Raw genomic sequence first — 27,517 nt, 5'->3', positions numbered from 1 at the left:
ACGCATCTGGAAAACAACACGGCTGAAATAAGAGAGAAATACATAAAACTGTGCCTTTCCCGAGCAATCTGTCCACTCCGCGCAGCTCTTGAAGCAGCCCACAAGTGGATAAATGGCAGACACTCAATTCAAAAACACAGAGCAGCACTCACCGTGGAAAGGTTAATTATATTAAATTTCATGCGCCATGTTACAGGGCTGTCCCCTAATTCATGTTATAGCCAGCCAAGACACGCACATGTACCATACATACATAACATAAAAATACAGGGGGCCTCTCAATAAGGCAACACACAATCTACGTCAATTGCAAAGTGACATTTGGTTACATTCATGCCCTGCCCTCGTTTTCATGCAACAGCACTTCGCGTTAGAAAAAGAGCTGCTGTTGATAAATGGAAATTTGGTGCAGCTTCGAAGCTCAGAAAGATGACGATTGCTTATGCTAAACAAGTATGAAGACTACAACAACAGTCGACAGACACAATTTCTCATTGAGAAAACATATTGTATTCTCGGAAGATTGGGCATTTTTGGTAATAAATATGTGGGTAAACCAGCACTGTATATGACGTTGATATAAATGTAAAGCATGTATTTTTTTTTCATTTTTCAATTACATGAGCCGGGCATATTTATCCAACGTAATCTGCTTTTGTATTTCATTGTTACGCGTTCATTCTACAAGCGTGCGTGCTCGCCACCACAAATCTGAGAGAATATAACTGCGAGACACGCGGCGAAGGGACGTATATGACATTACACAAACCCTTACTTTGCAGGACGAGATTCATTGGTTAGTTTTTGTTTTCTTCTTCCTCCAAAATGAAATTAGTTTAATTACGCAACACAGTTAAATTGTTCTGACGGAAATTAATTCCGAAAGTGGACAGAACACAGAGCTCATCCCAGCCGTTCCCTAGCAACGTTAGGTTTTCAATCAGCCGCCTATTCCCCTATGATTCAAAACCATCACCCTCCACCAAATTCAATATTCCCAGTGAGCAATCTGGCATCTTCTGTGGAGTAACTGCAACAGCTGGAGTTGGTCCATTGATTGCATGTCGTTGTGGTGCAGAAAAAGACGATGCTAGTTTACTCGGTGGGCTTTTTGTTGGTTGGGGGGTGTGATTAACATTGTATGATTATTATTTAACTTCATGGAGTGGTAGCTCTGCTATCTTAGTTTGATTGCCCGCCACGGCTAACATCAGTGGTGAATGTTAACCGAACCAATCCTGGGCCTGCTCTTCACTATCCGTCTTGGTAAAGAGTGGGTGATTAATGGTCAAAAAGCCACCAACACTCGGCATGAGAGGGCCTTCATCCAGCAGTGGATTGACAGCACTATACATGTTCGTGAAAACGCTGGACTCTATGTAAATGAAATATTCTCAGATTTTCTAAAAGTCCTCAACAGTTTTTTTCTTTACACTTTAGTTCAACTTTGTGCGCGATTGTCCTTTCTTTCTGTTATTTAGTTTTATCTGTGCAAGTCAGGCTTGCGTTGTGCTGTGTCGTTGCCTCTTGTTGGCTCAGTTCACCATTAAAAACATGTCTACGTCTAAAGAGGTTCTCACCTGCCAACAATGAAGTCTACCAATGAATCAATAAATACGGTAAGATTATTGGTTGCATAATAAAACAATCGTCTTCTGACAAGGAAGACCCCGTGCCATTAAATAAATAAACACATCTCTTAACAATTAATATTACTGCTATAATAATTGACAGCCCATTGTCAATTCGACATCCCAACTCGCCACTGCTTGTCAGCCACGACTGGGAACTAAACTCAAGTCACCAGGTTTCTAGCGCAGTGCATGGACCACTGCACCACAGGTTTAAGCACTCGCAGATTCACCGATTCACTCCAAACTAACTCACTTGTCGGTGCAATTGCCCCCTTATTAATTGTCCATCACGACTATGCGAGTGGCGTTCCCATAAACTTCACTTGTTTTGATTCATCTTCTTGGTTCTTTCGGTAAAGTCACGTAGAAGGGAAGTAATAAAATAATAAAATAATAAAAATAAAACATTTTTTTAAAATATGTTTTATTTTTATTATTTTATTACTTCCCTTCTACGTGACTTTACCGAAAGAACCAAGAAGATGAATCCTTGCAGTCACGAAAGCTTTAAATCGAAATTGTTTTGATTCCTCCACCTATGCTTATGACTCAGTCGACCAGACTGACTGTTGCATCTCACCCACACTGTGCTCAGCCACTACGCTCCGGGGCACGGCACTTTCCTGTCCTCACACCGCTCATCTCTGGAATTCCCAACCCCCTCGTCTCTTTTCTCAAGTTCTGATCGCCTTCATGAATTCAATACACCGATTTACTGTTATTTATTGCACCTTCAAACAGCGCTGTTTGTTACTGGCTGCTTGATGGCTTTGCACGTTTGGCCTGTGCTCAGCAACTGTGATTAAATTAAATACAATTTAACTTCACCGTCAACCTTCACGTAGACTCCTCACCTGAAGCCAGATTTAAAATGGAAAGGTGAGACGCGAAGAAAGTTGCATATCTTGTCCGCTAGACTTTATAAAATGTAAATTGTAACTCTGCATAAAGGCAGCCGATAGAACACGTAACCCAACAAAAGCCAAAGGCCGTGAGAGGGGTTTAGAGCATATCTCATTTACGAATCTCACAGGTATAAGCAATCACACGGAACGAGTCTAAAATCAGAAGCCCGGCATTAATAATGAAAGGCAACCTTAATCTGGTAGCACCGTGGTAATTGCACTACACTGTTGGGATCACTCTCATTCTGGAGGAAAACTTTGCCAATTTACATAATTACATTTTTTCCCCCCACACATGGCTAGTTAAAGCACCATTTTTTTTAAATGTGACTTTACACTCAGAAGGCATGTGTGTGTGTGTGTGTTTTAATAACACAAAAATCTACTTAAGGATGAGCTGGAATAAAAAAAAAATAAAACACAAAAAAACCCATTGCCACGTCAACACAGGACGGGAAAAAATTAACCCGTAAAACAAAGTTTTTCACGATAAATCCTTTATATGCGTGGCGGCTAGAGTCCTCTCGTCCTCTGGCTTGAGATGGCTGCCACCTATGGGTCAGATGATTGCCTGCCACCATTAAGCAATTGGTAATTAAATATTTTTAAAAAATCCTAAAATGTTGGAAATTTTGGAGAAAAAAATTTCAGAAAAATAAATTGTCACACACAACGAGTCTGTGCGCAAAATGTCAGCTCGATTGGATCACGGGAAGTGGGTTAAAAAACGACCGAAAGATTTGCACGGTCGTAAGCGCGCAAGCAAGCAAGCAAGTGAACTTAATATAAAGTATTTAATCAATAAAACCCAAATAAAACCCATTGCTACGTCAACACAAGACGGGAAACAAACTCAGCAGTGACTTCTCCTCCCGAGGACGTCTGTGCGATAATTACGCACGTAAACATGTATATATATATATATATAACCCGGAACGGGTGACGCAATTCGATGTTATGTTGAGAACTCTGATGAAAACAGAGGCGGGGAATGAATCTACGGCATAATCCAGACTTACAGCGGGAATAATCAGCTTACCGAAGCTGCCGTCATGTTCTGGACGGGAAACCTTCCAGTAATTATATCCACAGGACAAACCAATAAGAACCCCCATGCCAGCACCACCAAAAGCAATAATTATAACGAAAATCAACAGTAAATGTACCTGAGTAAACAAAATACGGCACTCACCATCACTCCTTAACTCTCATTAGCAGAGAATGCCCCCCCCCGCCGCCGCTCCCCCCCAAAGGGCTCAGTGGTTCTTCAACCGTGTCTGTTAATAATTGAATTACTACTGGGAAAATAGTGCAGCCCTGGCAGAGCGTTGCACTGACACACACATACACACACGCGTGTGTGTGTGTGTCAGTGCAACGTGTGTGTGTGTGTCAGTGCAACGTGTGCGTGTGTGGGAGACGTGTGCACGTACACCACCAACAACCACATTAGGGCAGAACACTGGCCCCCACGGGTGCAAAGTGAATGGTGCACGACTACAAAGCGTACAGCGCTCGCCCCCCCGTTCCCCGTTTAGCCTCACGGGGTCTGTCAGAGCAAAGTGCTGTTCGTGAGCAAATATTAACGAGCTGCTTCGTCACGACCAGTGCTACCCAACAAGAACAAAGTCTGCCCATCTTCGTCTCCACGCACAGCTGACGTGACATTCACAGTGGCACGCGACACAAATTCACAGTAAAAGTTACGTTGGGTTCGATCGCGTCGTTATAAGTGTGTCGTTCAACCTGCCACCACCCGACACAGCCAATGGGTAAGGTTTGTCACGTAAACGGAACGTGCCGACTAGTTACCAGTACAGCACATCGCGGTGTTGGAGAGTAAACCCACGACAACATTTACAATTTGAGCGCCGTGATGTTTCGCTGGTAATTACAATTGTGTCGGTGTTCCGGCACAGTAACTAACTGGCACGTTCTGTTTACGCGACAAACCTTACTAAATTGATATTCTTAGTTTTTTCGGTAAAGTCACGTAGGTAAAAAATTAAAATTAATAAAAGTAAAATAAAAATCACGACGTTTCGGAGGCAACACAAGCTTCCGTTTTCAGGTGGAACAGTCACAATACGATAGCTGTATCAAGTACGTTTGTGTCAGGTGGTGGTGGTGGGTTAGCGACACATTTATATTAATGCGACCTAACCCAAAATTACTTTCATTATGAATAATATTGGTGGCGAAAGCCGACGTGTTAAAATGCTACGCAAAATAATCTTCTGTTGTTGTTGTTTTTTGGCCGACTTAAGCTATGGGGCTGGGCAGGAGGGGGTGGTGGAAAGGATAACTTCAGGTAACAATTTCCCTCACTGTCGGCAAGATCCACTATGGACTACTCACATCGCGCCTCGCCCCTGCCGCCTCCACGTCTGTTTTAATCTTGCCCGAGCTCCCACTCACATGCTCCCTACTCTGGCATCTAAGGCCTTCTGTCAAAATCTTCAAGACAACCCCCCCTCACTCGCTTGAAAAGTTGCTCCTCTGCACCATCACCCACTTGTTTACTTTGCCCGGCCCCACCTCTCAATCTGCTCAAGGACAGACTCAAGACTGTCCTCTTCTCCTCTGCCACATGTCCGGCAGTCTGTCCACTTTGAAGGGTCTCAAACAGCAGCACCTTTACCACACCATCATCTCTCTACGTGCCTCCATCACCCTCCCCTCCCCGCCCACAGTGCGCGTTCAGTCTTGACATGCAGATTTATTTAGACACAACATCATGTCCAAATTGTATTGTACAGATGTCTTGTGATCCCCCCCCCCAACATTTAATTATGCCTATTTAAAACAGAAGTGAATATTTCTAGATTTGAAGCTTTCGTGACTGCAAGGATTCATATTCTTAGGTTTTTGTCAAAAAAAATCACGTAGGTAAAAAATTATAATTAAAATTAATAAAAGTAAAATATAATATTATTTTTTATTTCATTTAACTTTTATTAATTTTTATTTTTTACCTACGTGACTTTACCGAAAAAAACTAAGCATAGAAGTGAATATGAGTAGAAGTGAATATGCACAGGAAAACAATGGGGGTAAATTAATTGGGGGTTACCAGATATCTGAACCACCCTGTATGGTGTACAACGTCGCATGTTTGACCATCACCATGACCAATGAACCACCCACACCCAGTGTAATATTTCTGCACAGTGTAATTGTCATCTTCTGTAGATATCCACCAATCTGACGTTTTCCCATGCAGTGATGTATTATTCATATTTACTTACTTCTAAAGCACAGTGGAGCGTTTCCCCACTTTTAAGAGTTTGTGCTTTATTTTTGTCCAGTGACCTATTTGTGCATTTAGTATCCGTCATATTCTGTTGATGTTCACATATCTGACCTTTTCATCTATATTCGCCTATACCTCAGTCCCCAAGTAAGTTGTACTGCGTCACTGGTGCTGTAATTGTACAGGCATCAACGCCACATCATCAGCATGGTAGCACAAGTGTGCATACACTCACACGCACCAATGATCATCAAACGAAGCATTATTGCATTGTTGACTTTGTTAAATATCTAGGGGGAAGTGCTGTTCGTGAGAAACTATTATTGTGGTGAGCGAGGAACACAGGAACGCGAGGCGAACATCATGGTACTCAAGCTACACTGTGTTCCCAGAAGACACTGAGGACTTTACTCAATGTATGCTGATTAAGCCTCGGGAGGTCCAGGGCAAGTTTCAGATACCAATTGTTAATGCTGTGACAAACAACCAGGAATACAATCCATATTGCCAGGATCATATGATATATTTACTCGTGCTCACAAACACTATATTAAAAAATAAACAATACTAATTCCCTTGTTGGCATTGCTAAATGGCTGGGGATAGCGCTATTAGCAAATGTTTATTACAGTTGGCAAGGCTCACGGGAATGTGGGTGGAGACAGGGGTAGCATAAGGCAAAAGCAAATTAACCAAATGCTTTGAGCAGCTCAGGGAAAACAAGACTCGTGGAAAAAAATTCGGATGAACCAAATATCAGTTCGAATTCAAATCCCAGTAAACACAACATGCTCAAAAACATATAAAAGCAAAGTAATATCTCTCTCATCCCCATTCTGTGTGTCTCTCTTCTCTCAACCAACTCAATCTTTGTCTCAAGTATACATTACTCAAATTTCACTACATCTCCGTCTCATTTGTATGTCTCCTCTTATCTCGCTCCATATCTATTCTAATGTCCATATCTCTTCTGTAATCTCATTATGAGTGTATACATTGAAAGGGGACTCCCCAAATTAGGCTTTGCCCCCCTTCCCATCCCTCCCAATGGGACAGAACATCAACAATCCCAGCCACCTCTTCCTCCCCATCCCTAGCGTTGCAGCATAACAAAGACAAAGATCCCCCGTATAGCCTTGAACAGACTGCTGAATCAAGTGCTGTTAGCGAGCACCTTTGAAGGCCGGCATGGCACACGAGGGGTGGGTGGCCAACACTACGCCCAGCCGCCTTTGTTTCCCTAGTGGCGATGTTTACACACTCACCAGGGACTCATTTGAGGCTGAGTCGACCTAGGGGATGCCCAGGACTGGTTCAGATAATCGTCACTGGTGTTGACCGTGAGCGGGAATCGAATCTGGGTCGCCAGATTCGTAGCGCAATGTACTAACCGCTACACAACCGCTCCCACACACAAGATAAACAACAACAACCGCCATTCGCCACTAAGTGGCGGTGACGTCACCACGACGCTTGTGCCAGGCCATGTGCACCTTAAGACCAAACACATACACACCCTGATTGTCCTCAATTTTAGACTGCATCAAGGGAGGCCCAACGTTCGGCAGGGATGACAACTGCAAATAATGTGCACGGCCAGGGATCAAACCTGGGTCATGTGGACTGCAGCACAAGATCTGCCGAGGACAGCGCCACCACGCATGGAAATGCAAGCCAGACAAACACAGCGCGGGCTGGAAATCTAATGCGTGAATGGATACACGAGGGACTCACCAGATTGTGATTCGTTTCATTGGAGTCGTCCTCTGGAAAGGGGATGTAGACAGCTAAGGCCACGCAGTTGGCAAATATTGCCACAAGGATAAACAAATCAAATGGCCTGAAGTGTGGGGTTAAGGAAGACAAAAACCGAAAATGCTGTCAACCGCACACCATTGTTACACAGCATAAATGAATGCAGTCGCAAGCCACTGTAAAGAAAGCAAGGCAGTTGTAAATGTGTCTTGTCTGTTACAAATCATTTAATTGTGAACCCATTATTGTGAATTAATGTGCACATTGCCGCGGATGGAACTTAATTGGCTCAACGCTCAATTTTATAGGCCAGGTAAATTGTCGAGAAATGTTCAACCGCCGGGTTTAGTTAAACATTTTGTTAATCAGTCATAATTGTACGACTGGTGTTTAATGGCGTTGTTGCGCTTACAGTTTGTTAAAAGCCTACACCGTAAAAGTAAATGTTTAGCCTAATGACTGTGGTGACCATTAAATGTGAATCGTTGCTTTTTAGAGCAAAAGGTACTGTACGTTGCAAAGACACTACTCTCAGGGGGGGGGGGCATCTTAATGCCATATGAATGCACAAAGCTATGTTGAAAGGATGCATAATGTGTCACAGAGATTCAGAGGGAGAGAGAGGGAGGGGGGAAAAACATCTAGAGGCCATATCCACGTAGAAAAAAAATAGTGATCTGAATGCGTTGAATGCGTTCACGTCAGCAGTGCAGAGGCAGTGTTTAAAGCAAAGTGGCTTTCAGCACCAGGAACAGCTCCACCGTGCAAAGCAACAGCCCCCCCCCTCTCCTTATGTGAAAGCCGCATCGACTCCCAGTGCAGTCTCCCGATTTAGATGAATAGATTTTCAACCAAATTTATGTGACGATGTTTTGTAAAAAAAAAAAATTTACGCAACATAAACGCGCCGTTGCGTGTGCTCCATTGTGTACGGAGAGGGGGCAGCATTTTGTTAAGCGTATTTTTTTCTCTCGCTCTCTCTCTCTCTCTCCAACGGTTGTCATCGATTTGGCAGGTGGCTTGCTAAGAAGACAGCGTTGCATTGATTAGCAATTTAAAACCTCTGAGTCTCGTTAACACAGATGAGAGGTTCGGGTCTATGGGTATTAAGGAGGTCACTGGTGCTGGGATTGCAGAAAGGGCATAATGAGTCCCGACGCTGCTCTGTGGGTCAAAGGCTCATTTGCATACCATACTTGTGCAACACGTGTGATGCAGAGGTGATGGGGGTGGGAGGAATTCCACACCCATCCGCTGGAAGGACTTCCAGAATCATGATAATGTTAGATTTAAATGGAAATTCAAATCACTTGGGAGAGAGGGGAACGACTAAACACCGCATACATATGAATATATTCATTCTTCCAAGATGTAAACAAGATTAAATTCATGATGGCAAAAACGAAGACACCAAATTTGTCCGTTAGGCAGATTGATAAGGGGGTGATTATCAATTGTGCAGTGGATCCATGAGCAGTCGTGTAATTCAGAAAAATTAAAGAGCAAAAGAGCTACAAGGCGTTGTTGTCAAGATCAAAAGTGAAAAGTAAATCAAATTTGGAAGGTTATATTGCCAATTGGAGGAGGTGTACACGACTCAGGCACAGGTCACATTAGCCAATCTATCCGTATTCTATCACCAACGCTAACCCCATCTCCAACGCTTAAAGATGCAAACAAAAAACAAATGTCACTACTCTAGTAGTGGCATACTTGGACTGTGTACCCGTGGCTGTTGGACACAGGTTTGCCGCATTGTTCATGGATTACCTTTCATGTGCTCTGAGGTCGCCTATAAACAAATCAGCCGAATTCACCTAATCTTGTCAAATCTCAGAAGTCAAGCTAGTTTTGATCCTGGATAGCGCTCATTGAACTGAACAATATCGATGCTCTCTTCCTTCACCAAACCACACTGACCAGCACAGTGGCGCACAGTCAAATAACCTCCATAGCCCACATGGTGCGGGGAACCCTCCACCACAAAAGTGGATTAAAAGGCTGCACATGTGCATGTTACCGAAATCAGATTAAATACCATTGTGTTAACAAGGCACAGCAATTGCAGCATAATAATACCACGAAAGCACACCTTTAAGACACTTAAAACTGTTTTTGCTCTTATTAACACAACTGTAACAATTCATCGGACAGGTTCGGACTAACAACTTGGGTGTGCATCTTTCTCCCAAGATAAGATAGAAGCCATTTGACACATTTTTTTGGTCACATGTTCTTTTAACCAAGCCTGCAGCCACGTCTCCCTGACTCCTTATCTCCCCCCTAATCTCCCCTGGGGATTTTCCGTGCCTTCGGTCACAAAGCGGTGGGGGGGGGGCCGGGCGAGCCCCCCCCCACTCCCCGCACGTTTCCGCGCGCTCGGTAGCCAAAGGATACTTCCACTCGACGAGGCTGATGCACGCGCGTCGCAGCGGATTGTTCAGATCGAGGCAGAAGAGGGCCCTCGGGGGTCGGTCGTTGGCGTTGCTGCCCTGCTTCTTGGTCTTGGCGTACTGCTGGCGCTTGCGCTGAGCTGTGTTCGCGGCAGCCCCCGGGGCAGCGGCCGCCCCCGCTTCGCCCTCGGCCGCCCGGCTCATCTCCTCGGCCTCTTTGGCCTCTTTGGCCGCGGCGATGGCCGCTTGCCAGGACAGGAAGCCCTGGTTGGAGTTGGACTCCCCAGCGCGGCCGCCGCCGCCGCTGCCGCCCCCGTTGGATAGGCTGCGCCCGCAACTTTCAGCCGCATGCTTTGTGCCTGGATGTTGGACAAGGCGGGGGGGGGGGGGAAAGATCACCCGGTGATGCCCGTGTGGATACACAATGAGACCTGTCCGTTTGACACGTAAGTTTTCGCGAACAATATTATCCACAACAAAGGGTTTTTTGGTGCGGTGAAGTGGTAACCAATTGGCACGTTTCATATACCTGACAACCCTTACTATTTGGCTGTGTCGTCTGGTGGCGGGTTTATCGACACATTTATAGTTACACATCTGGCTGTCGCCTGATGAAGCTAGTTGTATTTACTGGCGAAACGTCGTACTCAGATTGTAAATGTTGTGGCTTGACTCTCCAACACACCGGTGTGCTGTACTAGTAACGAATTGGCATGTTCTATTTACGTGACAAACCTTACTAATTGGCTGTGTCGGGTGGTGGCGGGTTTAACGACACATTTCTAGTTTTATGCGATCTAACCCAAAAAAAAACGTATTATGGATGATATTGGTCGCGAAAGCATACGTGTTAAAGGCCTCTTTTTTTGTTCAAAGAAACCCTGTCGACAGCAGAGAAAGCACCTTCGCCAGCAGATCACTGCTGTGGTCATTTTGTTACACACAACAACATTTTGATATACACAACAACATTTTGTTACACACAACAAAAAGACCACATCTATTCTGTGCCATGAAGAAGGGTCAGCGCCCAAAACGTCACTCATTATACATCTTTCCTTTTGTTGTTGACGAAAGCGTCGAGTGTTCATAATACACAAGGATCATTAGATTAAGGAAAATCACTGTGAGTCCATCTCTTTATTATAATGTGTAAGTCTACATATGTCGGTGATCCCACCGTAACATAATTGCAATATGTGATGATGAAATTGGCTTATTTTATGTTTCACGCCATGCTGCTATGTATGAACGTTCAGAAACCATAAAAGCCCAAATGGAGCTTGTTAAATTTTTTGATTATCAAGTTCTATGTGTCATGATGTATAGTAATTCCATTAACTGTGGGATTGCACCAATAAAATGTATTCTAATTATTTCAGTTTCATGTCAATCTACTGCTGGATGGGGCATCGCCATTCCATCGCAGTCAAGGAGGGTTGCTGATAATATTATACTAAAATAATAAATTCCATGTAAGAGGCTTTCTACAATATATTTAAAGACCTGTACATCACATGAAGACATTAATTAAACGTTCGCTAAGGGGAGGAAAAACTAATAAGAATCCTAAACTCAAGGATGTTTCAGATATAATTTTGCACTCAGATGCCAGCCATCCCTGGGAATCGAATTCAGGTCCAAGGTTTCATAGAACAGTTCGCTAACCACTGCGATGATCGTCCACCACAGTTGTATTAGGGTACTGTATATTTCCATGCTGAACACAATATGGTAATTTTGAATCCAGACAAGACACATGGTGTTTTATGGGATAATCGTTAGATTTGAAAATGTTTTTACAGATGGTGTACATTTTAATATTTCACACGTTGATCGCAAATCACCAGACTTAAAATATAAAACATTTTCATGCACTTTAAGATTTCATAATATGACAATTGCCAAAAGAATGAAAGCAACATGCTGGCATGATTGTGTGGGGTAGCATGAGCCAATAATGTAGATGACAACGTTGTGTCATTTCATTTTAAAGTCAATTTTGTCGTTGTTTTTAGTTATTCATTATTACAAAAAAGCACAAAACATTAAAATCATAATTTGTCTATGCCAATGAAATGCCTTTGATATTTATATACCACATTTTCCTGCATACCCCTGTTGTCACACCACTGCTGGATGAGGGCCTCTTCATGCCATTTGGATAAGAAAATAGAATATATATATTTTACATTGCTGTTTAAAAAATTCGCAAACGTTACATTTTTCACGTGAAGCAGATGGTAATTTACCTGCGCCCATTTAAAATGGTTTGGGAATGATATACGTGCACGGTAGTCATCGCTTAAAAATGAGATGAAAACGGATCGGTAACATTAAATTCAAAAGAAGTGTAAGGTATACAGCTTGCAAGCCAGTTCCTGACACCTGCACGATGTTTTTTTTTTGCAGCGTCATTAAAACCCACCAGCACTGACGAAGCAAGATCCCCCAACAGCATTGTTACTTCGGAGCGCAAATACACGGCAACCGTAAACGCGATCGCATCTGAATTCAATATTCGAGCGTGGCCCAGGAGTGAGTGGCCCAGGCTAGGTGCGATTCCCCGTCGTGCAATGCCCTCCTCCCCGCGTCCCAAATTCGCTTGATTCATATTTGGAGCAAGGTCACCGTCATGTCGGACGCGGCGGGGGGCGCTTTTATAACAAACAAGTGCCCGGTCCACACGCCACTAAATCACATCTCCCCAGAGCCAAGGCGTTAAGAACGGCCGACCCCAAAAAAGAAAAAAGGTCTTTCGCCGTGGGTAAAAAAATCGAGAACTCGCCACTTTCGCCGATGACATTGAGAGGGGGCAAAAAAAAAAGGCCCACAAAAAAACCGTGTTCAAAAAATTAAAAGCCACCTGCTTGTTGTTGAATTTAACAGGCACGGGGCATTTGTGAATAAATGTTGACTGAAGACTTCCGCTGTCCGCAGTACATCTGTGCGCGTGTTTATGATAAAACTGCCACACTGCCTTGTGTCTGTGGCGGTGTATTAATAGCTGCCATTATTCAAGGACGGGTGGTGGACTTGGTGTCATGATGAAGGCAAGCTCTGCCGTTCCTCATGCCAGACTCCACATGCGCAGCGACTCCTAATTTTGACAAAATAGAATGTCCCCCCACATGACAAAATGTGTGCCAGTGCCCCAGTTGAGCTGTCTGCCTTTCCCACAGTCACAACCGCAATATCATCGGTGCGACTGTGTGCCTTGGACACATTGAGAGGTTGCATGCGGGGGTGCCACTTTAACAGACACGTCCTATACCACAGATCCGAAGGTTCTGCTCTCATACATACATTAATACCTACCAATACTCACACAATTACCGACACATGCTGACAAAAAACGAACACTCACGCAAAAATACACAGACTTGCACAAAAACATGACGCACAGACTCAAAACAAACACACGTACATAAAAAAACACACATTGGTACACGTACCACACAAAGACTCACACGAGGAATATCCAAGAATACATGCAAAAACAAAGGTCCGCCATATAGAATGTGTTTACTTTTGCGGAAAGTGCTGTTAGCGGGCACCTATGACGGCCATAAAATGGTGCGGCCATTCCCACGCCCTGTCACATCTGTCTCCCCAGTGATGATGTTTGACAATAAACCAGTCACTCATTTAGATGTAGTTGACCTAGGGGAGACCAAGGGCTGGTCAGAATATCTCAGTATTGATGATATCCGTGACTCAGGCGGACGAGTTCCTTACGCAATGTGTTAACCACTGCGCCGCCACTCCCCCCAAAATAACAAAGACAATGATCCCTCATGTAGCCTTTAACAGACTGCTGGGACAAGTGCTGTAAGCCAGCACATATGAAGGTCGGCACGGCACACGAGGTGGTATGTGGCCAGCACCACGCCCGGCCGCCTTTATCTCCCGAGTGGCGATGCTTACAGATCGCACCGGGTACTCGTTTGAGATCTAAATAGTCGCCACTGTCATTGGTCGTGAGCGGGAATTAAACCTGGGTCGTCGAGTTCGTAGCGGAGTGAGTTAACCACTCCCCACAAAGACAAAGATCCCCCGTATAGCCTTAACAGACTGTAGGGGCAAGTGCTGTTAGCGAGCACCTATGAAGGCCGGCACGGCACACGAGGGGATGGGTGGCCAACAACACGCCCGACCGCCTTTGCCTCCCTAGTGGCGATGTTTACGCACTGCACCAGGTACTCGTGTGAGGCTGAGTCGACCTAGAGGACGCCCAGGACCGGTTCAGATAATCTGTTGTTGGCTGTGAGCGGGAATCCAACTCGGGCAGGCGGGTTCGTAGCGCAGCGCATTAACCACTCCATCCACACACAGTCTCTCTCACACACACACACACGAGTAGTATCATAGACTCACGCAATTGGGAGGCTCACTGAAAAATATTTCCATGCAATATCTTACACCGAAACACACTGCCAAACGCACACACAAACGCGCACACGTACACGGAGCCTTACACACGAAGATATACACACAACTGCACACACTTAAAAACACGGCATGTCACCGACACACCACCACGAACGTGCGCACAAATTGACACACGCACAAAGACACTGGGAGACACCTTAACACCACACACACACAAGGCAAGAACACACACACACACTGGAACACTCTCATATGTATACACACGTGCTCACAGGACGCAAGCTATCCACACACATACATGTGCAAAAACGGACACGTATACACAGTGACACGCGCAGAAATGCACTCTGTCACACACTCAACACACACACGTCAACAAACATACACACAAAAATCTTTGAGAGGCACCCACAAACATTGATACACAAGAACTGACACACACAATACATTCACACACCCACACATACGCGGACTCACACAGAGAGATACACACACATACGACACACACAAATTGACACAGTGACGAGCAGATAAACTCAAGTACATTAACGCATCGAATAGCCTTCAACAGACTGTGCGGGCGAGTGCGGTTAGCGAGCACCTATGAAGGCCGGCACGGCACACGAGGGGTTGGGTGGCCAACACCACCCCCGACCGCCTTTGTCTCTCTGGTGATGATATTTACACACTGCACCAGGATATTATTTAAGGCTGAGTCGACCTAGGGGAAGCCCAGGACATGTTCAGATAATCGTCACTAGTGATGGCCGTGAGCGGGAATCGAACTCCGGTCGCCGGGTTCGTAGCGCAGCGCGCTAACCACTGCGCCACCGCTCGCCATTTACAAATAAAAACAGACCCACACACTCACCCACCCACGTACAAAGACACAGACGCATACATTTACACGCAGAAACTCACGCTCTCAAGAGACACACACTCGTGTACGCAAAGACAAAGATCCCCCGTATAGCCTTTACAGACTGTTGGGGCAAGTGCTGTTAGCGAGCACCTATGAAGCCCGGCACGGCACACAAAAGGGTGTGTGGCCAGCACCACGCCCGACCGCCTTTGTCTCTCCAGTGGCGATGTATACGACACGCCGCACCAGTCATTTGAGACTGAGTCGACCTAGGGGAGGCCCAGGACCGGTTTAGATAATCGTCACTGGTGTTGGCCATGAGCTGGAATCGAACCCGGGTCGCCAGTTTCATAGCGAATGCGCGCTAACTGGTACACTACCGTTCCCACACTCGTGTACACACACACTCACATACATTTATAGACATAATTGGCACACAAACAACATTCACACGCGTACACACAAACACTCGGTACACTCACTCACACAGAGAGACACTCACATATGCTCGCACACAACACACGACACTCACCCACATACACACACACACTGACATTTACACACATACACTGACACACACACACACACGGGTAAACTCACGCACACACGCTCGTGCAGAAAACGCACACTCACACACGATAGTCAAGGTGCGCACGCACACACACACACACGGGATGTGAAGCGGTACTCAACGCGTTCATGAATCATCATCACCATTATCAGCATCACTCGCCTGCTTCATTGGTGTCTCCCGACTGGTGCATCCTTTCATTAAATCCACAGGACGCGCAGAGCAGCAGCAGCAGCTAGGAGCGTGGAATCGGCTATGTGGCACTGAGAAACGTGCGGCGCACATCAGCGCACTCCCATTGTTCCACCGAGTGACGAAGCCGACAGGAGCACTGCTGCTGATGATGTTGCTGCTGCTGTTGCTGCTGCTGCTGATGATGATGATTCCGCTGCTGCTGATGGTGGTGGTGATGATGACGGTCGCAGCGCGCAGCCCTCATCAGGAGCGCTGCTACCGCAGCCGAAGAGCGCACAACGTGCAAGCCGGCTACCCCCAGCCTCACTCAGCGCATGTCGCTGAATGTCCCCCGCCTCTCTGTTCCATCATAACCCCCCACCAGCCAACCCTCGCATCCCCCACCACCACCGCTCTACCCCCCCCCCCCCCCCCCCTTAGCCTGCCCGCTTCCCCCTTACCGACCCGGCAGATTATATTTCTATTTACTTGCTTCGTTAAAATTTAAAATCGCTGTCCACCGAATGACACTCTCTCTCTCTCTCTTCCCATCCGCATATGCGCGTGTTATGTATGAGACAGGAATTAATTTCAGCCGGAGCTGTCCGGGGCTAAGCTCCGGAAAATGGGGAAAAAAATCCCCCCCCCCCCCCCATCTCCTGCTTTCGGGAGGGAGGGGGGGGCGGTCCGCGTGATTGGGGGGATGGAGGCGAAACATATTCCACTAGGAATGACTCCCTGTGGTCAGTGTTTACGAATGTGTCTTTATATGTGGACTGCTCTGCGCATCTCCTATTTTTGTGTGTATCTCTCCAGTGTTATATTTTGTTTATCGCGAGTGTGCTGCCGACGTCAAGTCGTCATTTGGGAGTGTTCGTTAGGAGCTCTCGCGAAGCGCTTTACCCAACGAGAGAACGGCCCGCGGAAACAGATGTCACAGAATTTCTTCCGAGGTCCCTTTTGAGTGCGATTGTGTTTATTTCGCTAGGAGGCGAGCGCTCGCGCACGCCCTGATAACGTGGGAATGTTTGTCCGCACGTCAATCTGAATGTGTTTTATATTATAAAAAAAAAACTCCGATCCAGGGGCCTACCCTGGCTCCTCCCCCCTCAACCAGTATATACACAAGGTCGGGTCTCTTGGAATTTCTTTTTACTTGATACAGCAATCGTGCTGTGACGGTTACACCTGAAGACGGAAGCTTGTGTTGCCTCCGAAACGTCGGGATTTTTTTATTTTACTTTTATTAATTTCAAATTATTTTTTTTACCTAAGTGACTTTACCGAAAAAACCTAAGAGTATGAATCATTGCAGTCACGAAAGCTTCAAATCTAGAAGTGTTTTATATTGTGCTAAGAATGAGGGGCCATTGCCCGAAACGTCGCCGCTTACATATATTTTCATTTGAGGCAGTGTGATTGACGAATGTTGAGTTTTTTTGCCAATATATTTTTTGTAACTCCTACGACTTAAGCAAGAATTTAGTCAAATTAAACTGACACCATCAGCTTTATTACGGGTACGCGTATCAGAAACTCGGATTCAAACCCAGTTCCTCTGCACTTGCCTTGCACACGTTGCCGTCACCTCGTGTCCTCGATTCGCAGAACAAATTAAGCCGCCGTCTGTTTAAAAAAAATATATTTTTTCAGAAACTATTACCATTCTCAATTAAATTGCTCTAATTGAATATCAACGACGAATGTTACGCATAATTGTTTATCCGCACGCGTGCGGGAGTACATACCCAATGTGAATTACGTTCCACTACTGAAACGTTTCTAGACAATGGGCCTCTTGATAATGAATGTTAATAGGCCCTCACCTGGTTAAACAAAGGACAGCAGCCGATCCTCGGCACCACGTACAACCGTGCAAGTAATTCACTGTAATGGAAACCAATGGAGGTTCATTATCGCTTTTGCAATGTAGATCACCAAGGGAATTCAGTGATCAAACGGGAACGCATTATCGGCAGATACTGCATTACACAAGTATGCCACTGAGTACTGTAATGACTTGCAGGCCCCTGTGCCAATCCACTGCTGGATGAAGGCCGGCTTCCGTGGGGCGGAGGGGGGGTTGTTTGGCCATAGTTCACCGCCCTGGTCTGCAGTGCGTGATGGTGATGAGTGGTGTAAAATTCAAAGTTCACTTATTAGGTATAGCCCTGTGAGCCATTCGGCTCTTGAATCGGGTGCAACCGCAACAAACAAAAAAACAAAAACATGAACATGAAAACATCTTAAAGTGACTACGTGCAAACAGAAAGTCCAAGAAAAGACGTCAAAATATTGCAGAAAAATCACCGTAAACCAACCCATCTATTCGGATATGTCTCCACCGATGGAAGAAGCCGCGGCAGGAAATAAAACTCAGGTGCCACTGAGCCACCGCACATTGTGTTTGTGGAACTACAGGCTACAACACTTTACAATAGGACGAGCGCATAGTGTTGTTAAGTTCATTAGCAGCAATGATTAAGCTCGCCGTGAACGCGTCAAATGGCACGTCAGTGAATTTAAAGTCCGTAGAAGATGCTGCACGCAATGGGTTCACGTGGCGCATCCAGCCGCTAGAAGCCGCTATAATCACATTTCTAGCTTTTAAAAATAAATAACCGCATGTATTTTTTTTTATATTATGCGTACAGGACAACATTTTAATTAACCTACATAGATTAAATCTCTCTGACGTGCAGGGCGTCAGGAGCGGTGCTGCAGCGGTGAGCTCTTACATAACACCGCGACTTGAGTTCAATTCCCGGCCACGGAACCGGTCCCGGGCATTCCCTAGATCGACTCGGCCTTAAATGGTGCCGTGTTTAAACATCAGCACTGTGGGTACAACAAAGCCTGCTGTGGGACGTGGTTGTGGCCATACCGCAACACGTATGTGTGCCACGTCGGCCTTAATTGATGGTCACTCGCAGCACTTGCCCCAACAGTCCGTTAAAGCTATACGGGGGGGCACCTCTGTCTTTATTATAGAGACACGATGGATTACCTCTGGAGTAAGAGTGACCAGGGAATTTAATTTAAACCCGCTATTTTTAACTATTCAATTAAAGTGTTTTTACAACTATTTTTGAACTACTCCATTTTGCATGTACAAAAATTACAATTACCAATAGGCGCTATTGATTAGTGCACCTGTCATATATTCAATCTTCATTTGTCATATATCGTTCATGTCCCGAATGAAAACACGAATGCATCAAAGGTAAGTTTAAACATTCCCGTTTCACTGTACTGTATATATGGGTTTTGTCATGCTCTCATACGCCACATTCTCCGGATTATAAGACGCACTTGCCACCTCTATATGTTAAAGAAAAAGTTAGAGGTGCGTCTTCTAATCCCGTAGGTGTGTGTGTGTAAGTGGCCAGACTTGTTGACCAACACTGAACAATGCTGGGACGCGTCTGACTTTCCAGAGCGTCTTACAATTGCGGACAATAATGTCCCATGGCAGTGCGTAAAACTGGAAATTGATCTACCTCGCAGTTAACCCTATAGCCCGCTGTGAGCTGTAGCGTCACCCGAGGCACACCTGACTCGCTGGTCCCAAAATAGCAGCTCCGCTACCATCACACAATAGGGCGGCTCCAGGTAACGGGCGGGAGGAGATGGGAGGGGAGTAAGATGACACCTGTACGGACGCCAATGCCAAACGCCGAGGTGGTTATGTGGAGGAGGGATGGGGGGGGGGGTGTTAGGTGAAGCCATACATACGAGACGTCTATGATGCACCGTCGACAGCAGATCTGTCGTGTCTCGTGCATCTCTCGCGAAAGTGAAACAAACGAAACGTTACGGCGAGTAACCCACTTGGACATCGGAGCAACGTTGGTGCCAACGTTGGTCCAACCACTTGCCAGCCTTGGATCAACGTTGTTGCCAACGTTGGTCCAACGGTTCGTTCCAACCACATTCCAGCCTTGGCTCAACGTTGCTTTGCTTATTGGGATACAGCACAAGGTATCGAGGGCGACCTGGACAAAGTAAATAAAATACAACATTAAGGACGGAGAAACCGTGCCGATGCACGGCGTCAATAACGTATGTCGGAAAATCATCCGTTTTTTCCGAGGAAATATTGTGTTCGTTAAATATCATGAACGTGTCTAGCCTGCTATGAGATATGGCTCAGAAGCATGGACGTGAACGAAGATGATGGAAATTGTAGAAGGAATGTAAAGTGTTCAAACAAGCATGGAGAAGTGCGCGAGGAACATACACCGTACATTAGGAGCCACACGCAGATATAAAAAAAACATAATTCTAACTATATTAAGACAAATTATTCGATGATGATGCGTTGGCAGTGGTGCAGATGCAAAATTAACGAAAACAACGTTATACATTCTTCAAAAACACTGCCTTAAAATAAAAAATGCGCAACTTTAAATAAATATAGACAACACGTTCTACTTAATTAAATAGACTTTTTTAATAAATGTTTTCTCCTACAAAATCAGAGTGCAGCGCCACATTAAATACGCACTACAATGACATTAGTTTAAAGCGATTTGAAGCATGTTTTATTTTTTGGGGTGGGGGGGGGGGGGCAGAGCTTTGTGACGTCATATTTGAGGGGGGGTCTGATTTTTTGTGACGCCGTGTGACGAGGGGGGGGGGGGTCAAAAATCGTCCAAAATCGCGTGACGTCATTTATGGACGGCCCCATTGGGGAGACCTTCGTCCAGCAGGCTCGTGATGATGATGATGATGAGATATAAACCGAGAGATATTTTGTCAATTCAATGCTCGATTAGGGCCTCATCCCTCTAGTGTACAGGCCGTGGTGGTTGTTTGACGACACTTTATCACACCGGTCAAGCAGTTGTTGGCAGTGCCGGATTATCCTCGTAGCACAAGTAGCTACATCTGCTACGGGCCCCGCACTTTCAAGGGCACCGCGCTAAATGCTCTCAAGCTATCAATTCCGGTTGAGTGATTCTGCACTTGCTCTATTACTATAGTACTATACCGTCTTCAACTTTTACGAACGACTGGGTGTTTAAGGGTAGCGATTTTTTTTCTGGCTGTATAGCAAATGAAACAATACAATTACTTTACTATGCAAGTTAAAATGTATGTGTTTTCATATTTATGTGTTGGTTTTTATTTAGGGCCCCTTTATAACATATGCAGCAGGCCCCGCACTAACTTCATCCGGCACTGGTTGTTGGAGGTGGGAAGGAAGACCCGGGGGGCACTTAAGATACCACACTCACACCACTGATGTGAGACGTTTAAGTTAGGTTTAAACTCCGGACAGCATAGTGTGCTAAACACTGCACCACCACTCGCGGCATATGTTTTGTTGTTGTTGTTATAAGGCGGTGTTGATGACAAAGGCGGTGACGTTTGTTTTGCTTGCGGGAGTGCACGTCTCACATGAGCTATGCGATGCGAGTCTACGGACCGTGTAACGTGGGGGGTCGCATGCGATACATTTGGTGACGGGAGTGTAAACACTAAAAACGTTAAGTCAAGTAAATAGAAAACACACAATCTAAATAAATAAGTAAATAAACTAAAAATAATACAAAAGTTTAATAATAAAATTTTTTTTATTTTAAATAATAAAATAAAATAATCCACGCCTGATAAAGACCGCTTGTGTTGCGATCAAACCGTCGTGGGTTTTTTGCTTTTATTATTTACAACGTTTTATTTTTATTTCTCTTTTTTATTTTATTTTCATATCTCTTGTTGCTGAACATTATAAGTTCGCTTTGAATTTAATTCACGGCATTTTCGCTAAACTTTCATTTAATATTTTTGTTCTTGTTTTGATGTTATGTTTGATGTACCTTTTTTTATCTTTAACGTTGTTTATTTTTATATTATTCAAATGTGTGTGATTTCTCCCGTTGCTTGCTTTTGTCTCCCCAATATCATTGTAGCTGTAATGCCAGCATAATGTCATAAGGAGACATGTAGAATCGGAAGCAATCAAAGAGCACTGCATCACCTTGTGTTATGGAATGGTTCCGCGGAAGGTGATGTCAGAGAACTACTTCCGAGATTTTTCGATTTCAAGCTTTCGTGACTGCAGGGATTCATCTTCTTGGTTCTTTCAGTAAAGTCACGTAGAAGGGAAATAATAAAATATTAAAAATAAAACATAATAAAACAATTCTCACGACGTTTCGGCCACACCTCCTACGCATTCCACAAGTAGTGACTAATCCCATATCTGCATTTCCCATAAATATGCTAAATTCCTCTTGATATGCAAATTACTTTGTCAAGGCGCCCCTTCCCCCCTCCAACCCAGCTTAAATATACGCTGCCAAGCCTGGTGGTGCCCATTCAGACGCTGTCTTCACGACAGACCTGCTCTTCACCTGAGGACGGCTGCTTGCGTTGTGGCCGAAACGTCGTGAGAATTATTTTATTGTTTTATTTTTATTATTTTATTACTTCCGAGATCTCTTCGAGTGACGTCTTATCCGCACCTTTGGTGCAGTGCCTTCCCATGTGCCTTGTAGTAGATATCTATATATATATATCACAGTTAATCCAACATTTTATTTTTAAGTCTCAGATTTTAACCCTTTCTTCCCTTTTCCTTTCTCTAGTTTTCTATTGTTTCTTCATTCATAACAAGGGCCCCCATTGTTTGTTGCACAGTTTTATGGCGGTCATCTGAACGTCGTACACCCTGCTTCTGTGCTTTGCTGTATTTGTTGTTGAAAATACGAATGCAATGTAAATGCATGTCTTAGATATAGAGTTTTACCAACTAACCAATTAGCAACTTGTATTAGCCCTATCCCTAACCAAAACCAACTGGTTAACCAGCTATGGCAGTGTGTAAGATTTGAATACTGTTCCTGCATTGCACTGAATGAGGCCCCCAGGGTACATGGAAGGCTCTTGCTAATTACATAGGGCAACCCAGCAGCATTTATTTCATAATCCACTCCCTGCCGATGAGACTCAAAAACGTCCAAGCAGGCCAAGAATTTACCCGCTTCAATAAAAAAAAACTGACACACAAAGCCCAAAGGCTGATTGATCTAAACATAGTTTGATTTTATTATTCACTGCTGAAACAGCTGCTTGTCTTTACGTTATGTTAGTATCCGCAATGCGCCAAAGCAACACATTTTGGAGTGCCATCTCACTTACCAGAATGACCATTTCCCTTAATTATTATCCCGCCTCTGATGCTTTGCCCTGGACCCACCACTGCCGTTTTCTTCTCTTTTGGTCTTTCCAGCAGCTTCAATGGCCACTGTTCTAATGGTTAGTGTCCATTCATTACATATACATCCGGGTAACTAGATAATTGCTTAATTCTTCTTGGTTCTTTCGGTAAAGTCACGTAGAATGGAAATAATAAAATAATAAAATAAAACATAATAAAATAATTCTCACGACGTTTCCCATAAATATGCTAAATTCCTCTTGATATGCAAATTATTTTGTCAAGGCGCCCTTCCCCCCTCTTCCAACCCAGCTTAAATATACGCTCCAAGCATGGTGCTGTTTCATTCAGACGCTGTCTCCCCGACAGACCTGGTCTTCACCTGAGGACGGCTGCTTGCGTTGTGGCCGAAACGTCGTGAGAATTATTTTATAATGTTTTATTTTATCATTTTATTATTTCCATTCCACGTGACTTTACCGAAAGAACCAAGAAGATGAATCCCTGCGGTCACGAAAGCTTTAAATCTAAATTGCTTAATTCTTGAATGTTGTATCAATTTTTAAGAGAATAATGTGCAATGTAAGAGATGATGATGGCTTGGTCAGGCCTTCATCGGGCAGTAGATTGACCCATGGCTGCTGCTGATGATGATGGTCGTGATTTTGACAGCTAAGACAATGCTAGAGAAGATAATATGCACCTGTAAGCCAGAACCTTGGGATGAAAGCATTGGTGATTTATTAAAATTGCTTTTTTAAAATCCCAAACTTACTGGGTTTGCTCGCTGCGCAACATTTTCTCAGACCGTAAGTAAATAGAAACACTGCAGGGTTGCCATGTCCCCTGCAGGTCATCCCGTGCATTCAACAGCATCCCATTTCACTCCCACGGGGACACTTCAACTTGACACATGCTCTAAAATGTAAATCCCAAACAGTTAACCGGCCAGGATAATGGGGGAGCGTTGAGCAATGTCCCCGTGGAATCTCCCGTGCTCTTTAATGCACGTCTCCAGTGCGATGCAATTACATTTAAGGGTGTTATCACTGAGAGATGGATCATGCGTCGTTGCATTCATTTCACATGGGGTAAATGCACTGCATTGCAATTCCGCAGGTGCGCTCACATACACCCATTGTGCGCCGTAATGTGATTGCTAATGATGATAAGTTTTCGCGGGGATTGCATTGTTGAAAATGAATGTGCCATTCTAAGTGTTGATTTGAAAATATAGATGTTCGTCATTTTTTTTGCGTGAGAAATGTTATACGAAATGGATGGGATCGTTGGGGATTTGATAAATGTTTCGCGTATTTTCGGAAGCTAAGCAATACAACGCTTCAACAGATGCTCTGTTGTAGGTTTTATAATAAGGCCATACTTAGTAGTCTATTGTTGAAAAGCCTTAACTTGCCTTGCATACACAGATACACACAAACTGAAATGCTTATATATACGGATGCACAAACACTCAATGACAAACATACCCCATGTTGCCCTACAAACTCTTTGGGCAATTGCTATTTGCGAGCACCTATTAAATCCAGAATGCCACTTGAGTGGATAATGTAGCCTTTGTTTTCCATAGTGCTGAGTTGTACGTACCACACTAAGTATGCATTTAAGGCTGAGCTGACCTAAGGGAGGCCTCAGACACATTCATATATCCCTTGGCACTTATTTTAGCCACGGCCAAGACTTGTACCACCATTCTGACACGAACACACATACATGCGGAAATACACAGAAATCAATGAGTTTGTAAGTCATAACACGTAATATATACGTTATTTAACCGTATCATGCTATTTTTTCTGTATTGTTTTGAACGGTCACCTAACCCAAATGACCAGCCGAGAGAGGCCAATGAAGCAAAGAGTTTGACCACCTGCTCGGGAACTCGATATAATTAACTGCATTTACGTTTCATGTACATTTTTAAATAATGTGAGTAAAGCTTGTATAATAGCCGATACATATCCATGGAGTTGCCATGGTCTGCCATTGTCTATAACAATAGGACAGCTGCATGAATGTGTGTTATGCGGAACTGCAATTGGCCGACAGTCCTGCCGAATGCGTGGCCAATTGTTTTTTATTCAATATCAGTTGATCACTACTTTGAGTATCGATGGCGTTTAAAATAATGCGTTTTCAATTACCCTTCATCAGCCATTTTCAAACTATATTCTGTTGTGTTTTTTTATAATAGTTTGGATTAATGCCAAATCTCTCTTCTTCATCATCTCTTGTGATTTCAGATAATTATAATCTGTACTCTTTGCTGTTTACCTTACCACAACTTTTAGTGAACTGCCCATTATTATGCTCATTATATATTATTTAAAGTGGCTCCATCCATTTAATGATTGTGCTTCTTTGGAATTTGAATATGTTGCTTAGATGTTGTCTAATTTATCCTGACCGATAGATTACTGATGATAACTGTCTTGTTTGTAATTTTAGAAGTAGGTTTTCGGAGCCAATACAATGACCGATGTTTTAGTTAGGGATAGCCCACGTGGTAGTCACGTGTTTATGTGTTTGCAATTAGCTTTGCTCTCCTTTTGTCTATGCTGTATCTTGCATCGGGCCAGATTATGATAACTGTGTTGAACAGAGACGTCTTGACAATCTGAGGTCTGTCCATTCGAATCAAAACGCCGCCATCGCACACAATGCAGGGTACAAAAAAAATCGAACAAAAGCAATTGTATACGCGCAGCAGCTTTAAAAAAAACAATTGTGTATTAAATTGACCAATCTGGCAGCCCAATCTGGCCGCCCAGATTGGTACATAGAGGACTTGGTGAGCTGAGAAAATAAATAATTGCTTACATTTTAACAGTGGAAAGCTTTTCTATAATAGGGGGAGAGATAATAATGGAGTGAAATTCTGAATCCCTTCAGCCATCAAGCATAGAGATTTATGATTCAATAGTACTTATAATCTACAGGCCCAGCTATATTATTACGTACTCTTTGGTTATTTCGGTAAAATCACATAGGTATAAAATAAAATTAAGTAGATCACGACGTTTCGGGCGCAACACAAGCGTCCGTCATCAGGTGGGAAAGCATGGGTCTGCTGCTGATGCAGACTGTTTTAAAAGGTTTTAAATGGGTGTACCCCAAGGGTCATAAAAAAAGTGTCTGGGTTTGTGATGTTAATGTGAGAAATTAGCATGTAACTGGGTACGTAACTGTAACTGGAAATTAGCATGTACCCAGTTGCATGCTAATTTCTCACATTAACATCACTAGACCCAGCCACTTCTTTATGACCCTTGGGCTACACCCATTTCAAACCTTTTAAAACAGTCTGCCACAGCAGCAGACCATGCGCCCGACACGTCGTGATCTATTTTATTTTATACCGACGTGACTTTACCGAAATAACCAAAGAGTATGAATACCTGCAGTCACGAAAGCTTCAAATCAAGATTATATTATTACGGTTTTTGAGGTTACTACATGTCATGATGATGCAGTATTATACCAAATCTATGAAGCAATTAACGAATTTCCTGATGACGGCAAAGTGCCTTCAATGCAAATGTTGGTAAATAGATAACACATTCCTGCGGAGGGAGCTGGTAGGAACGTTGGGTTGCTCGGTCAATGGCCAGGGTCAACGGCGGCGTGGTGTATTCCGCAAATATGGCCGACTGTGAGGACGGGCACAAGCCGGCGTGAGTAGGTTAAACGTTGAGTTTTATAAGGGCACCACGGGGTGACCAGCCCCTCCCCCACCCAGCCCCACCCTCCCCACCCAGCCCCCCCCTACCCAGCCCCACCCCTCCCACCCCCACCCAGCCCTATCCTCCCCACCCAGCCCCTCCCCACCCTCCCCACCCAGCCCCTCCCCACCCTCCCCACCCAGCCCCTCCCCATCCTCCCCTCCCCACCTAGCTCCTCCCTCCCCAACCAGCCAGCCCCTCCATGCACGGCGGACGGACGGACGGACACAATATTCCCCTGTGGGCTGGTGTGACCAGGAGGTTCCTACCAGTATTATATTCTATTCTTACATGTGGAAATATGTTCAGGAGCTAAAAGAGGCGCCACGATTGCTAAATGTTAACGACCTCGCCTGGTAAACTGGAGGTCGTGGGTTCGATCCCGACCCTGACGCTTGCATATTTGGAGTTTGCGTGTCTCTCTCTCCCTGTGGTCACGTCGATTTTTCTTCGGGTCCTCCGGTTTTACCCTAAACATTTAGAATCAACATCACGCGTTTAGAGTATTTGACTGCTATAAATTTCCACACGATAAGCCCATTTGTTGAGCTATCATTTGTGGCCAGGTCGCTTCTGAAAAATAGCTATTTAGCTTTACCTGGTCAAATAAAAAGTTGAGTTTAATAAATGCTAGTTAAAGGTCTGCTAGCCACAATAGGGCGTCAGGAGA

General features: G+C 44.4%; 1 protein-coding gene across 1 annotated transcript in view; it reads right to left on the bottom strand.

Moving 5' to 3' along the window:
* LOC133342645 (voltage-dependent L-type calcium channel subunit alpha-1D-like) overlaps nucleotides 1-19,624 on the bottom strand; it is a 223,582-nt gene extending 203,958 nt beyond the window's left edge. Inside the window, 3 exon segments of the mRNA XM_061551929.1 lie at nucleotides 7,527-7,632; nucleotides 9,945-10,299; nucleotides 19,493-19,624. Coding sequence (XP_061407913.1) covers nucleotides 7,527-7,632; nucleotides 9,945-10,144 — 306 coding nt within the window. The 5' untranslated portion in view covers nucleotides 10,145-10,299; nucleotides 19,493-19,624.
* Nucleotides 19,625-27,517: the final 7,893 nt, after the last annotated feature.

The sequence above is a fragment of the Lethenteron reissneri genome, chromosome 15 (assembly GCF_015708825.2).
Source record: "Lethenteron reissneri isolate LAM-NWPU_2019-01 chromosome 15, ASM1570882v1, whole genome shotgun sequence".
Lineage (NCBI taxonomy): Eukaryota > Metazoa > Chordata > Hyperoartia > Petromyzontiformes > Petromyzontidae > Lethenteron > Lethenteron reissneri.
The sequence above is the reverse complement of the archived record's forward strand: the minus strand, read 5'-3'. Positions and strand labels throughout refer to the sequence as shown.